Genomic DNA, 16,846 nt, shown 5'->3' with positions numbered 1-16,846 from the left:
AAAACGTACCTTTTTTAGGGGGTGTAGCTCCTTTTCATAGCATTTTTCAAAACACTTTTATCTTAAAATTTAATATTCTATTAACTATTTAAATTTGTACCTAACAATAAAAATGAAACACTGTATAATTAACACATGAAAAATTAATTCACAAAAATTTAAAATCAACTCATTGAAATAACAAAAAAACTAAATTTTTAACACTTATAACAAAGTGCTCAGCATTTCAGGGGGGGTTTGAACCCCCTAAACCCCCCCCTTGGGTACGGCCCTGTCATGACTGACATTTGACAATTAAACTTTTTTTTTGTTGTTGAAATTGTAAATTAAACAATTTGTCTGAGGAAATTTATTAATTGAATCAAGTATAATTAAATCATCGCTTTGATCTTCTGCCTACCCGTTATTATTCCACAAATCACTATTTTTGAAAGTAAATAAGTCAGAATGACATAAACATAACAAGAGTAAAAAATGAGGTTATTAATATAAAGGTTGTTTTAGAGTTTACATTATGAAAAAGACAATACTGCCCGAAATTTTAATTCCGCAACTGTACTTAGTTTAGAAATTAGGGATGACGCTGATTAAGAATTTAATTGAAAGCATGTTACATACATAGAAACTTATTCGCTGTAAACCACATCAATTACGCTGCATGATATTTTATTATGAAGAGAGTTTTAGCGTAAAATATTCTTGCGTAATCACTGCATTTTCTTTTTAATTAATTTTTATGGGAAACAATTTATATTCCCGAGTAATAAAACTATTGTAGCACTTCTCTTGCAATTTAAAAGATATACATAATTACGAGTATAAACGATCAACTGTTACAAAAAAAGGACATGAAGTGCAATGTATACAGTGACTTCTGTAAAGTTTGACAAAGTAAATCACTCTATTTTGATTCAGAAACTTTCTGCTATGGTGTAACAGGACCTATATTACTGTGATTTTCCTCCTACTTTGCTGGAAGAACACAGCAAGTGCGAATAACTAATTATAGTGAAGTATAATAATCAAACTAATTTTCTTCTATAAAGATTCTATAGGTGTGCCTCAAGGCTCTGTTTCGGAGTCGATTTTTCAAGTTTCTTTTGTTTTTTTTTGCAGATCATTTATTTATTTACAGAGTTGTTAAGTGCTCAAATAAGTGATATACATATGTAGTTGATTTGCAGGCTGACCTAGATAAGTTAAATGACGGGTGTGTTATCAATATTTAGCGTGATATGCATTTCAATGTTTCTACATGTCATATTATCTCTTTCAGTCGCAAAATAGTGCCTTTAACTCCGCAATATGTGTTAAATGACTGTGTAGTTTTTCTAGAGCCAGAAATTAAAGATTTGGAGATGATATTAGATAACAACTTGATATTTCTACCACATCTAAATAACATAATATGTAAATATATTAAAATTTTAGAATATTTCCGAAACCGTTACTTTGCGGAGACTTATTTATTAAGACTTTTTTGTTTATTTTGGTCTTTACTATTACCTCCTTAAATATTTTACAATCTTTTTTTAACACCATGTATAGTAGAAATACTCCACTGTTTTCTATTAAACAATGTAAAACAATTATTTGTTATATTCTCCTCTAAATAATTTATTAAAAATGTGTAATTTATACAATATACATAAAGTGCTAGCGTAAGTTTTTTAATTATCGTAATTATGATATTTTTAAAACAAATGTTAAATTAATTCTAACGTCCTAGAGGATTTTGTGCCATATTGCTGTTTTTATTTTGTTATTTTATGATAATGATGTATAAGGTAATTACCGTCAATAAATTCAAATCCTAATAATGTTTATGACCTACTTTAACTGATGAGATATGCGGTGTTGCCGTTACTACAGAAATCATTCTTTGCTTTACTAGTGCACCTAAAAAGCAGGGGCGGACTGGCAAATTTTTATATGGGGTGCTAAGTTGAAATGAGGGCCCAATATACAATACAATAAAAATATGTATAAAAACTACTACTAATGTAGTATTTTTTTGAAAGAGTTTGTTTCCTCTATTGAGACATACATCAGTTGAAATCATGATGGTTTAATAAACGAAAATAAAATTTTTGGATGAATGTCTTCAGAGGCTGCTTGTAATTTTAATTTTTGTTTTTCTTTTCGATTCTATGCACCAAATTTATACTTATATTTAGATTTTTCCATTATTTATGCCCACTAATAATTAAAAAAGAAATAAATTAAAATTAAAAATAAGTAAAAACGATATTTTATATCGGTTGATTACAAAATGTATGGCATAATTTTAATTACGAATACCCCTCTACAAATGAGAATAGATAGTACAGTATTTATGGACCCACCTCAAAAAATAGAAAAATTACAACTTTCCAAAAATGGGTATGAAAAAATGATTTTCTGGAAATATTTCTATTACCGTTCATCCGATTATTATTAAATTTTGCATGTTAAAGGACAAAAAGACACTCTTTGATTTGGTGTAAACGGAAGTCTTGTAGAAGCTAAACATTTCCGGTAGCAAAGGGTGCTCCCAGTTTTGGGACCATACCTTTTTTTTCGGCTTATTAATTTCTGTTCTTGATATAGCCCAATCATTTTTTTTTAAATGTATTTTCATATCGCCAAAATGTACCGTTCTCGAATTATTTGAGTTTAAACTAAATTTTACACCGCGCTGCAAAATCAGAATTTATAAATTTTGAGCGTATAATATACCTTGGAAACAGTCCAGTACGAATGACATCGCTGTCAATGCTGTTATATTTAATGTAAATTTCATTAAATCCAAAGGAACATTTGTTTATTTCTTGATGATTATAAAAGCTGTAATTTTTCTATTGCTTGACTAGTTGGATTAATAAATACTGTGTTATCTATGCTCATTTGTAGAGAAGTATTCGTGATTAAAATTGACACAAATTTTTGAATCACTTGTATAAATCCATGCGTAATTTTTCTTACATGCGTGTAAGACCTTATAAACAAAACTGAGCTAAAATCATTGAAATTATAGTTTTATTTGTTATGATGGCTATTTTTTAATTCCTTCAAACTAAACACACTTAGCTTCTGCGAAAAACGCGTTTCAGCACTTCATGGATTAGCTCTATGCAATATCAAATTATAACCTTCTAGTGCATTGTGGAAAGTTTATTTACAAATTTAAAATTATTGATATTATTTCAATGAGCTCTTGACATAATAAGTCTACCATAATTGGGGGCCCGTAAGATTCGAGGACCCGGAGTGCTGTGGCACCCCGGCACTCCTGGCCAGTCCGTCCCTGCTAAAAAGTATTAATTTAATGATTTTAATTACTATTATTATTAGTTTTGATAAAGATAACGTCCATTTCCTACGTATTTGTAAGTGAATATTGCAGTTTTATTATTAAAAGGGTTTAGTATCGTAAATTATTTTATTCGCAATCACCAATGTAATATACCGATTACTAATCTTTTAAAGGTTGGGAAACACGTCATTGTATCTCATAAGGAGTAATAACAGTACTTCTCTTGGGCGGTAATATGCAGGATTGCCAACGTTAAGATTACAAAAATACCGGAAATTGCTTTATCCAAATTGACAAGTTACACATAATATTTTACTAAATTAGTATTTAATTGCTTCTGTAGCAGTTTTTATTACTTCTGGGGAAGCGCACTACTCCATTTCAACAATTTTAATATTAGATTCACACATTATTTCAATATTTTTTTGATATTTCTGAAATATCAAAAATCAAACGCAATTTAGATGGCCTACCACGTTTGAACCTTAACTTTGTTAGAATTTTATTTTATTTAAATTTTTGACTAAAAATAATGTGATTGTGAATAAAATAGCATACAAATCTCGGTTGTAATGGCATTACCCCTTGTGCTTGCTTTATCCGATCTCGAGGCTGGCGCCTTTCGATCGTATATACAGGTTGCGCCAGAACTCGCGTCCCAGAGAAAATTTTCAAGTAAGGTAAGATACCAGGAACATGAAAAAAATGTTTAAAAAATTCTATCTGTCAAAAAATTTTGAGATTTATTTTTTGACATTTGACATTTTTTATGTCTATGTAACGATACTGATGTTCTTTTATATGTTTTTTTAGAATTATTTAGTAAAAGTACAAAAATTTTGCCAATAAAAGCCACAAATAACATTCAACAGAGTTACGATTTAGGATACAGCTTCCTTGTTTCCTCTTCTAATAGCCAATAGAACAGAAATAAATAGAGTCAAATTGCAAAATTTTTATAGATATAATTTTTTTAACCTTTTGTCCAAGTTCCTGGTATCTTACCTTATATGGCATTTTTCCCTGGGGCGCGAGTTCTGGCGCATCCTGTATAAGCACTCGGGCTAATGCCATATTTACCACTTCGTTTGTAATGCACTAATAGTTACCTCAAAGTGAAAAAAATTGTCATGAGATATTTTGTCTCGTTCTTAATTATTAAGGGTCTTTATTCTGAACAATGAATAACATCATTGTATTTGTACAAAAATCCGCAAATTCAGCTTTGGCAGCATAAACAAGAAATATACAAGGACATTTTTTTATCTCTGAACATAGCCCTAACTTGAGTTTCAAAAACACACATCAATCTATTGCTCTCATTCAATGATAGTCTCAGTAGCGTGTCTACAATTTAAGATCAACGAAATAAAAAAGTGCTTTATTTAAATGAAGATGATGATAAAACCAACAGCTAGAATATTAAATAATTTACACTGAGAAATGAAGATACGAGTACAGCAAAAATTTTGCTGAAAACCATAATTTAAAATAATAATGAACAGAACATAAAAAATATTTTGCTTTGGCTAATGTTTTTAACTTTTTTAAAAATGTTGCACATACGATTAAAGATAGAAAAAAAGTATAAAGGACAAAATTGTAGAAAATTAAATTTGATTTAAACAAGTCCGTGACACCATATCTCTATTCTTAACGGTTTAGATTTAAATAATTTCTTAGACACGCCATCACCCGTACAAGCGAAATGTTTTCGTCACTAAAGCATCTTTAACCGTTGAAGATAGAGATATGTTGTCGTGGACTTTTTTGAAGGAAGTTTAATTCTCTACAACTTTGTCCTTTACACTTTATTTTTCTATTTTTAATCGTATGTTTTCAAAAAAAGTTAAAAACTTGAGGCGAAACAAAAATTTCTGTTGTTAAATTATGGTTTTTAGCAAAATTTTTGCTATATCTTTATATTTTACTGTGGAGTATTTAATTTTCTATCTGCCTGTAATTTCTCTGTTTGTCTTGACATCATCTTCATTTATACACGCTACTGAGGCTATCAATGAATGAAAGCAATGGATTAATTTGTACTTTTTGAAACTGAACAAAGGGCTATGTTCAAAGTTAACGCCATTGTAGTTAATGAGATGTGCAATGTTTCAGGGCGATTTCAGTATCGTATTTAATACGATTTTCGCGCTTCCAGTGACCAGCATGAGAAATAGCGGTAAACAGGTCGATATAAATATCTCAAAATTGAAAAAGATGATATATGCGATGTTACAGTATTGGCCATGAATCACGTGGACTTTTGTTTCATAAAGAAGACAAATTCATTTTTGGTGGAGGCGCCGGGCTAAGTATAATTTTTAAGTTAGGTTAACTTTATCATGCTGTTTCTCAATAAATTTACGTTAAAATTTATTAAAATAACCATTTTTCATTAGAAAGTAAGTCAATATAAAGTAAAGATTTCTTCCTGTTCCTTTCCTCTAATAAACTTTAACTTAATTACTTAGTAATTTTACAATAGCAATTTAGATTGAATCGTTTCTGACCTGAAAAATCTCAAGTAATTTTATGACCATATCTTGAATCGTTTCTGACCTAAAAAATCTCAAATTATTTTATGACCCTATCTTCTTGTTACACTTTGTTTACTGGGTGACTTATAATTTACTTAGAATTAGGTATAAATTTTTCTAAGTTCTTCCGTAAAGAGGATTCGGTTACTCCCTGTGTTCCAGGGGGTCGGCCTTGAGATGAAAGGGTTGTTGTGAGGTCCGGGCCTTATTGAAACGGTTCTTGTAAACAGTTTAAAAGGTATGTACTCGCAAGTCTCTGTTCCAAAATTTTATAATATTTGGTCAAATGGTTCAGAAGTTATTACAAAAAAAAAACAAAATTTCATACCCGGATTTCGAGAGCTGTAAAATTCTTATCAGTATAGAAAGGACATTATTTAAATTAAAATCATTTTATACGTCATTTTTGATGTTCAAATATTACTTCATATTTATGAATAACCCTATATGTACCATCGATGGACATAAAAAACTGGGACCTCCAAAATTTGCTCATTGTGTATCAAATTTTTGAATTGTTACTCAAAATAAAAATTGTCAACAATCTGAGAACGATCGTTGAAGCTCTTTAAACCTAAAGAGATGCTAGATCAATTGTGTTATTTATTAAACCCTTGTAATTTAGGAGAGCCCTAAAAAACTGAACTTTAACGTTATGTTTCTGACAATATATATAATATATATAAATATATATAAATATAATATAAATATATAAATATATATAAATATAATAACTTTTATAACCTTATTTGTAAAAAAACAAATTTACCCGATCTAAACTTCTGATTTTTTGACTACTTTAATTGTCAATTGTTTGCCTGAGTTTGTTAATTGTTATGTCCACCGACTGTACATACATACAAGATAAATACCAAATAAAACAAATTGTAAAACTCAAAAACAGAAGAAAATTTCCAAAAATTTTATTTTTGATAAAACATCACATTTTTAAAGTACTTTATCACTCATCAATTAGTTTTTCCAAAAAATAAATATTTTAAGGAAAACACGGTTGGTTCCATACTTTTTATTCACCTGGTATCTATCAAAATGTGGAATTTTACGATGCACAATGGAAAAATTGAATAATAATAATCAATCAAATAAAGGTACATTACGATACATACATATCTAATCGGTGAAAAATAAAAAATCATAGTTCGCCAAGTAAGAGTCGTTTTTTAATTTTTAATTGTCTTAGTTTATGTCCGTATATTTGGAAAATGCACAGCGCGATAGGAACGATGATAATAAATAATCCTACCTGTATCAAATAACAAATCCACGTGTTTTGTGACAATCAATTTTTGCACATAACGCAATTAATACATACAGGTTGATTCAAGAGGAATAATGAGCCTGACCAAATTCTCGATGCAACCAACATTACATTTGTCGCAAAGTAACTTGCGAAAAGTAATGGTGGTTGCATCGAGAATTTGGTCTGGCTCAGTATTCCTCGTGAATCACCTTGTATACTTAGTCGGTTTTTTAAACAGTTTTAACGTTGGCACCAATAGTGTGCTATAGAGCATAACACCAAGTTTTTTTAAGATGTGACAGCTGTCAATGAAATGACATATGATACAAAAGGTAAATAGGTCACTTGGTTGCAAAAAAAGCGTAAAAATGTCAGATTTTTATACAGGGTCAGTCACAGGAGAGTTACTTTTGAACTAATTTGGACAGAAACCCATTATACAATTCACATAGGCGTCTAGCTTCCTCATTTTTAAAAATGATAAAACTAAATCCAAGTATACTTTGCATATCTTTACATTTTGACATTTAAAAAGTAACAGTCAATTTTCGTTAATACAGTGTATTACTACACAAGTAACGAAAAAGTGGGCATGCACTTAATCCATGGAGAATACAAGAAAAATGTTCCTACGGCAGCAGCTCTGTACTTGAAATCGAATGCATCCGGTTCCTGAAACATTTATAAAAACTGGAAGTTACGACAAGATTGGCCCCAAATGAAAGACCCCGTCAGAGGACTGCTACTGCCCCAGAAAATGAAATTAAAGTCCTTGAAGCAGTAAACAGTTTCTTGTCATTTTGACGACTTTACTCATTTTCATCCAGCTCACATTGATTACTGAATTAATTTAAATAAAATCCAGTACATACGCTAAAGAGGTATTTTTGGTTGCAAACTAATTAATTTAAAAAGTAACTTTCCTGTGACTGAGCCTGTATTTATCCATAGTTTGAACGTGGCTTAATTCTAAAAGGTTAAGTTAGAACTGACATTTAATCTGTAATACTCACTACTCATTGGATTTTTACGTAAATACTCAACTAATTGGTTATCTTGATTTGCATTTGATGCTCTCGGCATTTAAGTGCGGCATTGCAGAAAAACTTATTTGAATGCGACAGATATCTCCCGTCGGCGATCGATTTAGTTGTTAATATAATAATATTTTATATCAAATAGAGCCCTTCCTAAATGTTGCTAGAGAATTAAAGAAAAACTCTTGCCTCTGCGGCACTCATTTTTTCAAACTCAATTTTTCTCGTAACGTAAAGAGCATAATAACGTTTCTTGTATCCTAAATTGATATTAGGTGTAATCCATAAAATGTAAGAAAATGAATGCTCCACCCTTTTTAAATTGTTACCAACTTGCAAACCAGTTGTATGAGAGAAAAAATTACACACACAATTACACTGAACAATTTTTTTCGTGATTTCACGTATCAAATTTTTTGTATATATGGTGCATATTTTACATTGCTCTTTTACGAAGTACTCCTACTTAGGTACTTTGAATTGAGTAAAAAACACTGAATTTGGATTTAGTATATTAATATTTATGTTTATCTAAAATTTTGTTTTTTTTCATTATAGCTGTAAAAGATTCCATTATTTAGTTTGTCGAGACGTTGTGAAGTTGTTTTTCTCTCCTAGTAGTCAATAGCTAATCATTTTCCTTATGGACCAAGGGCTGCAATGTATTAGAGATGTGTAAATGCCGATGTTGTAGGGTATTACATTGATACAAATATTACTAGAATATTATTACTGAAAACTCTTACCATCGCAAGTACTAACGGAAGTATTTCAAGATGAAATTAATGCAAAATCAAATAAAAAAGACTTTAATTTTCTCATTAAAAACATCAGAATAACGCCAACTGTAATCTTCTGTCTATGTCAAAAGTGTTACAACAACAAATGGGTTTATTTTTTGTTAAAATATCGGTAGTGAGGCAAATTTTAACACTTTTTCCCTTTTCTTTGCAGTTTCTTTGTTACCTTAACAAATATTTCATATTAAGAAGTTAGAAAATTCAGGATAGTCTGACTCTAGGATGCAATTTCAAATTTGCCCCTTAGTTTTGCTCTTACCGACTTCCAGAAATACATCTTTTCGGTTTTTCCCTTGATGAGGTCTAAGGGCTGTTGGGTCATAAAAAGCCATAAATCATTCTACTTAATCAAAATAAAACTGTTAGGAAAATAGAGTTCCTATTTCAAAACGCATGTTTTAAAGCGGAAGCCAAAGTTTTAAAAAATTCAATTGCAATGGCACGAAAAATTAATTGAAGATGATGATAGCAACGTTTTCAAAAAAAAAATTACAAGCTACTCCATAGGGGCAAAAGTCATTAAAACAATTACTCCTATTAATTTTAATCCTCGTAATACCTGTATAGCAGCGATCACGGTTCGTACCATAAAGAAGTTCAAAAGCTGTTAACTAAAAAAGAACCCAGTATAACCACCCAGGACCACAGTTCATTGTAAGCGATACAATGCAAAGAATAAATCTGCGGAGCCCGACCCAAGTTATGATTTGGAATCGGAAGAAACACCTGACATGGCTCAAAAAGAATTTGAAGAGAAAAAAAAAACAGAAAAACAGGGAAAATGTTAAAAATATTGAAAAACAACAAATTTGTGGATGCAAGAGAGAAAACTACGACTGACGGCTTCCAATTTCGGGAAAATTTATAATAGTTTGTAATTTGTAATTTGTTCAAAGAAACTTGTGGAAACTTATTGTACTCTGCTTTCAAAGAGAATGTAAGTACAATACATGGACAACAAAATGAACGAAAGTTTTGTTAATATGAGGCTGATGAGGGCGCAAGGGTGACGAAACATGTCCCAACTTGTGGAGTTGGCTTTAATATTACTTACTCTGTTTAATACTATTACATTGTTGAGCACTAAAAAATATACCTTTACACAAATGGTGGTACCTTCAAGCATCTCTTCTTGTATTGAACTAATTAGTCTAATAAATGCAATTCCTATATTACGTTATTAACTTTTTGAAGTTAGACAAACAATAAACGGCAAATAGGTGCGAAGCCAAAACCTCGTACCTCAAGATTTTACGATTTTGAGTTAGGTAGTTCATACTGTAGAAAATTCGATTCTCCAGAAGTTACAAGACCGCGTATATCAATACCTGAGTTCAAAAAAGTTTTTAAAAACTTGAGATACGAGGTTTTGGCTTTGCACCGACGAAATATCAATGTAATTGTCGCCCGTCAGCCAGAGGTGACTAAAATTCGGTAATATTGTTCTTTATTTATCTATAACCGCCCATCGTTTTGCATCTTCAGCCACTTTTTCATCTTTTAAGGACAGATTTTTGCTTACAGTATTTTTTGTTTTTTAGTTTCGTGATATTCGAAGTATTTCCAGTATTTTTTTCTAAATTTGGAATCAAAACTATCCATGAAAGTCTGATTGTGAACAAACCATCGGACTGAAAGTTATTAATCTGACATTTGACATCTCGCCAGGCGTATTAAAAATTGTGATCCGTTCACAACACACTCATATTACCGCCAACTATGACACCAATTTTAAATAAACATCCGTTATAAATTACATGGGATGATTTTCCTTAGAGCAAAACTATAATTCCAGGAATATCGAACTTTTGTAACAATAAGGTACCTAAAAAAACGTGATTACACGAAACAATAAAATCTAAACAAACATAAGTGTCTTAAATTTGTATTCTGTTGGCATGAAAAGCTCAAAAACAATAGAAAAGGCTTCTTTAAAAATTTAAATGCGCTGATGTGATAAAATCCACAATAGCAATTTAAACGGACTTCAAATTCCGTCCTTCATGTAAATAAAAGAGGGAAAAAGTGAAAATTGGTCGTTTAGTATATCGAGTGCAAATCCGGATTATCATTGCTAATGTGATCTGACTTGGCTACGCTTCCCCAGGGGCGATTCTAGGCTATGTGCAAAGGGTGCAATGCACACGGGCGGCCAAATTTTAGGGGCAGCCAAAAATAAAAATATGTGTTTTATTTCCATTTTTAAATATTCTAAAAAAATACGAGAAGTGTGCTTCTTATTTTTTTTTTAAATTTGACATTTGGCTTGAAATGTTTATGTTCATTTAATAGCACTACAGGGTGTGCCAGAACTCGCGCCCCAGAGAAAAATGTCATATAAGGTAAGATCCCAGGAACATGGAAAAAATGTTAAAAAAATTTTATCTATAAAAATTTCGAATTTATGAGGGTTTAAAGTTTGCACTTTGACTCTATTTATTTCTGTTAGAAAAATAATTTTCCAAATCTTTTTGCTATAGGCTATTAAAAGAGGAAACAAGGAAGCTGTATCCTAAATTGTATCTCTGTTCAATGTTATTTGTGGCTTTTATTGGCAAAATTTTTGTCCCTTTACTAAATAATTGCAAAAAAAACATATACAAGATCATAAGTATCATTAAATAGATATAAAAAATGTCAAATGTCAAAAAATAAATGTCAAAATTTTTTGACAGATAGAATTTTGTAAACATTTTTTTCATGTTCCCTATCTTATCTTACTTGAAAATTTTTTCTGGGGTGCGAGTTCTGGCGCACCCTGTATAAACATGAGCGCTGACTAAGTATTGTTTCGGTGATAAGACTAAAATACGTGGGTAAACCAGAAGTCGCTGCTAAATAATTACTTGTATTTTATATGGTAATACAGTGGCTGTTGTCATTATAAATTATGTAATTTTTCTTTATGTTTTTGATGTGCCCCGGTATAATAATGAAACACTAGTTGTAGTAACAGAATTTGCTAGATTTGAATTTCAGGAATAATCTGGAACAGTGATTTTGCCTATATAAATACAACTCTTGAAAATAGCCTCATTTTAAAATTTCTGGTTTTCGTTTAGTCGCTTTTCATTGTTAATTGATTTTATAAAATTAGTAGAAAAGTGTTTGCAAAAATAAATACATCAACAAAAGTTCTTGTATTTTAAAGAAAAAGTTTGTCGAAAAGGTAAGACCTTTTTATTTTTCCTTCATTAAAAGATGTCTACACGGAAAATAAAACGTTTATCGGAATCCCAATATCGAAAAAGTACAAGGTTGAAAATTAACTGGAAGAGAACTTGAAGAAATTAAAACAACTGTTATGTTTATGCAACGTTTCGTCTATTAACCATAGACATCATGAGACTAACAATGCTTTTGAAAAGATACAATAATTGAATAAGATCATCGCATCGACCTTCTCATCCTCATATTAGGAGGAAATCAAATATTAACAAATGTTTGATGTGCCTTATGAAGAAAATATTTATAACAATCTAAAATTTGTATTTGAAAAAGGTCTTCACGAAATAGCTCCCAATTTGGTTATTGCTATAAGAATACTCTTAACCTGGTTCCGTAGCCTCTGCAGAACGTTCTTTTTCGAAATTAAAATTAATAAAAAATTATTTAAAGTCCACAACTGGTCAAGAAATGCTATCCAATTTAGCTACAATTTCAATAGAAAGTGAAGAGTGTGACAAAATTAATTTTAGTGAAAAAAGTCAAAAACTTGCTTCTTTAAATGCAAGAAAAATTTAAGGTTTTTAATTTTGCAATTGCCTTAATTTTTGTTTATTGTAATTTTTTGTGCCTATGCCTATACATATTCCTGTTAATTAATTTGTCTTTTTTCTTTTGTCAATTTCTTGTGTTGAAATTTTGAAATAAATTTATGTACAGGGTGCTGCATTTTGGATGTCCGAATAGGGAATCTCCGAAACTAAGAGGTTGAGCCAAAAACGACTAATACATTCTGGGGCTCATTTTTTGAGAAAATAATATTGGTTAAAACCGCTTCCCGCTATCGTCTTTTGTTTTTGACTTATAGACAAAAATTGACATTTTAGCGAAATCTAAAAAAATTCATATCTTCGTTATTATAAAAGACACAGATTTGAAATAAAGACATTATACAGGCACTTTTTACGTAGAATTTAACAATGTAGTTAACAATTTTTTTCAGTTGTTTGTTTAGCCGTAATAAAATAAACTTGTATTTTTTTTAATGGGAATCATAGATGGCTATGTCATTTTTAAAAAGCTTGTTTATCTAAATATATATATATATATATTTGTAACAAATTATTATAATACATTTTTAGCAAAAAATTATATTTGATTTTTGTTCGCAGTTGGCCATGAAAAAATGTTGCATCTTCAACTAAAAGGATTTAAACTATATTATATTTAACCAGTGTCACTAATGATAGAGTTTTCTAAGTACTAAGTAATGAAAAAAATGCAAAATAAATTGTAAATCAACTTATTGGCGACTAATAACATTTTTTTGTTTTTAAAGAAGCTAACATTACCATTGCAACTTCTAGTGATACATATTGTTGTAAAAAAAGCCGCTTTAATTCCTCAATAAAATATATTTTATATGACACAAAAATGACGATATGGCTATTCAAATATCCAAATTCCGTCTATGTGAAACGTTATCCTACCTCCGTTAGATCATCAAAAAAATGTTTTTTTTAATTGTGTTTACTGTTGACACATTTATTTTTCCTATTTTTGGATTTTTTAAAAATATGTAATAATTTTTTCTGAGGCGCTCGCATATTTGTTCAATGCTTTTACCGTATCGTATTTTTAAAATTTTTATAATTGTATCTATTTTTTCATTTATTTTACAGTTCACAAAACTCTTATTGATTACTATTTAAACATTTGGAGTGAAATAGTTTTTCCATGGCCAACTGTTATCAAACAAAATATGTATTTCTCTTTTTAAATATAGTTATAAAAAAATATTCTGTTACAAATATATATTTTTTAGATCAGAAAAAAATAAGCTTTTCAAAATTGCCATAACCGCCTATGATTTCCATTTAAAAAAATACAAGTTTATTACGGCTAAACTAATAAGTGAAAAAAAATGTTAACTACATTACTAAATTCCTCGAAATAAAGTGCCTGTATAATGTCTTTATTTCAAATCCGTATCTTCTATAATAACGAAGATATGAATTTTTTCAGATTTCGCCAAAATGTCAACTTTTGTCTGTAAGTCGAAAACAAAAGACGATAGCGGGATGCGATTTTAACCAATATTATTTTCTCAAAAAATGAGCCCCAGAATGTATTACTCGTTTTTGGCTAAACCTCTTAGTTTCGGAGATTCCCTATTCGGACATCCAAAATGCAGCACCCTGAACATAATATGTTTGTTGTCTCTTTTTTATTGGAACTTTTAATTTACCTGTTTCTACACCTTACATTAGAAAGGGCGGCCACACGAATTCTGCACACGGGCGACCGATAAGCTAGGATCGCCCCTGCGCTTACCTTTAATGGTAAATTAAAGATTCTTCTTTTGTAAATAGAAATAAAAACTACCTCAATACGAATATGGAGCATTCAGGAGAATTGTAAACATTTTTTTTCCAGATTTGCTACCCGGACGTCGGCTAAACTACGTAGCCGCAGATATTGGAACGAATCCTCCAGCGTCAGGCCTAAGTCGAAGTAAATCGTCTTTGGCAGCTCAAGCTATTCGTGTGATGACCGAAATGAGAGACAACGGAACTATCGCTTTCATTGGACCAGATGACACATGTTCAAGCGAAGCTCTTGTAGCCGCTGCATGGAACTTGCCTATGATTTCTTATGTAAGACTTACTTAATAACAATTTTATACAAAACGTGAGTTTGTGATGACTTTCGGAATTATCAATGTCTTTCACTCGTTCAGGCTTTTTAGGGGTGTTACAAACATAAGCTAACTTAATAAGATTTTCTTCTTTTTCTTTCTTCTAGATCCTTGCGGAAAGTGTAAACAACCAATTATTATTATAAGTATTTACGCGACATATTCTAAGATTATCTTTGTGGTCGTGTTTGGGAGTTGCGTTGACAAGGAAGGGGTTGGTATGTGACGCAAATAGTGTGGGATTTTGTAAACATGAAGTGTTTGAATAAAGGAGTTTTCATTTTTACAGATTAAGATAATTTAAAATTTATATTCAAAAATATGTTTTATACAGTGTGTTTCAGCGAGTTGGTAAAGACCATTATTGATCTTTAAATATTAAAATATTCAAAAGTGTGTTTACAAAATTCATTGATAATATAGGTATTATCAATGTTAAGACATTGATATTACCTAAAATTATTTTTAAATACAGAGTGTATACAAAATGACGCATAAGCTCTTCAGTACGCTATAAAAAACGTTCCAATAATCTCCAGAAAATTAATTAAATTTTTTTTTTCTTAAGTATGAAGAAGTAAAGTTGAAAATTCTTTTTGTTTATTTCTTATTTTTTTTTAACGGTGATATAACCCGAAAAAGACTAAAACCTTTTACTCTTTCACATCAACGAATCTGAAAATTGGAAAAATGAAATTTTTAAAGTTATAATTTTTATATCAAGAAAACCTAAAAATTGATCTGGCAACGTAGTTAAGAATCAACAACATACACCAATGTGAATCTCGTACTTTACACAACATTATTGTTAAATTAGTAACAATTCTTTCAATTTATAATAATGGCCTGTGAAGATGAATTCATTTTGAAAAACGTTTTTTGCTTTTGTCCACTGCAACTACTTGTAATTTTTAACTAGAAAGCGAATTAGAAGGTATGCTTTCCAATAAACCGTGAAAAGAAAAAAATTGCTTGGACAATTTATTGCATTCAGCTTCTTCCATATTTTTCCTTATTATTTCAGAAAAAATGTTTCAAAGTTTAAATTTAATTTATATCAGTAAATGCCACGTATGCACAGTCGCCAATTTTATCAATATTATTTATTATTTAATGTAAAAAGTTAAAAGTTGGTGAACTCTTAAATTAAATTAAATTTTAAATAGTAAAGCTTAAATATTAAATGTTAGCATAAAAGTTACCATTGAAAATGCATGATTGATTTTCCTAAATGTGCATTTTTAAATTAAATTTTAAATAATAAACCTAAAATATAGAAGCATAATTCCATCTTATGCACTTTCATTAGCTTAGCCTTTTAATTATCTTCATTTCTTTGACGAAAACACACTCTTTTAAAAATTTATTATACAAAAAGTAAGATTCCTAGAAAAGTAACATTTTTACAACTTTAAAGAAGGAACTTTAAACTTTAGGGCAACCATGTTTTTATCACTGTTGCTACCATAATAAAGATAAAAAAATAAAAAGTTTGTTAAAAATTAAACAAACTAAAAAAACAAATCGTCTAAGGGAACGTTTTTTCGAATATTGAGATAAGGACTCACTTCCGAGATTTTTTAGCATGAGTTCCTAATATTCTGTACTATAGAAGATTATTCATAAATATGAAGCAATATTGGAGCCTCAAAAATGACCTAAGTATAAAATGATGTTAATTTATCTCTACTGACAAGACTTTATAACGTTTTATGTTGTTATAGCATGAATAACATACAACAATTTACAATCTTTAAGCTGTCAATAACAACCTAGTAACATGCAGGGCTGTTAAAAGACCAGAAAGAGTAACAATTGCATCCATTACAAATTTGTAGTATCCCACTAGGCGGATATACAGGATGATTGAAAAATGTGGGACCAACTTCCGAATTGTCAGAGAAGACTTTCAACTAAGCATAAAAATTAATTCAGATTTTTTTCAAGCCTTTTTTTGAGAAAAAACAAAACTGTTAAACTGTTTCCGATGTTGTCGGATTGAATTTATTGTTAAATTTGCTAATTTGTTAAATGTTTTGTACACCATAAG

General features: G+C 30.0%; 1 protein-coding gene across 1 annotated transcript in view; it reads left to right on the top strand.

Annotated features, from left to right (window-relative positions):
* LOC123016311 (guanylate cyclase 32E) overlaps positions 1-16,846 on the top strand; it is a 65,640-nt gene that overhangs the window by 17,389 nt on the left and 31,405 nt on the right. The window contains exon 2 of the mRNA XM_044416627.1: positions 14,535-14,755. Coding sequence (XP_044272562.1) covers positions 14,535-14,755 — 221 coding nt within the window. The remainder of the gene's footprint in view (positions 1-14,534; positions 14,756-16,846) is intronic.

Source organism: Tribolium madens, unplaced genomic scaffold, assembly GCF_015345945.1.
Source record: "Tribolium madens isolate multiple individuals breed KSU strain unplaced genomic scaffold, Tmad_KSU_1.1 Scaffold_1;HRSCAF=32;Tcas5.2_LG8, whole genome shotgun sequence".
Taxonomy (NCBI): domain Eukaryota; kingdom Metazoa; phylum Arthropoda; class Insecta; order Coleoptera; family Tenebrionidae; genus Tribolium; species Tribolium madens.
The sequence above is the reverse complement of the archived record's forward strand: the minus strand, read 5'-3'. Positions and strand labels throughout refer to the sequence as shown.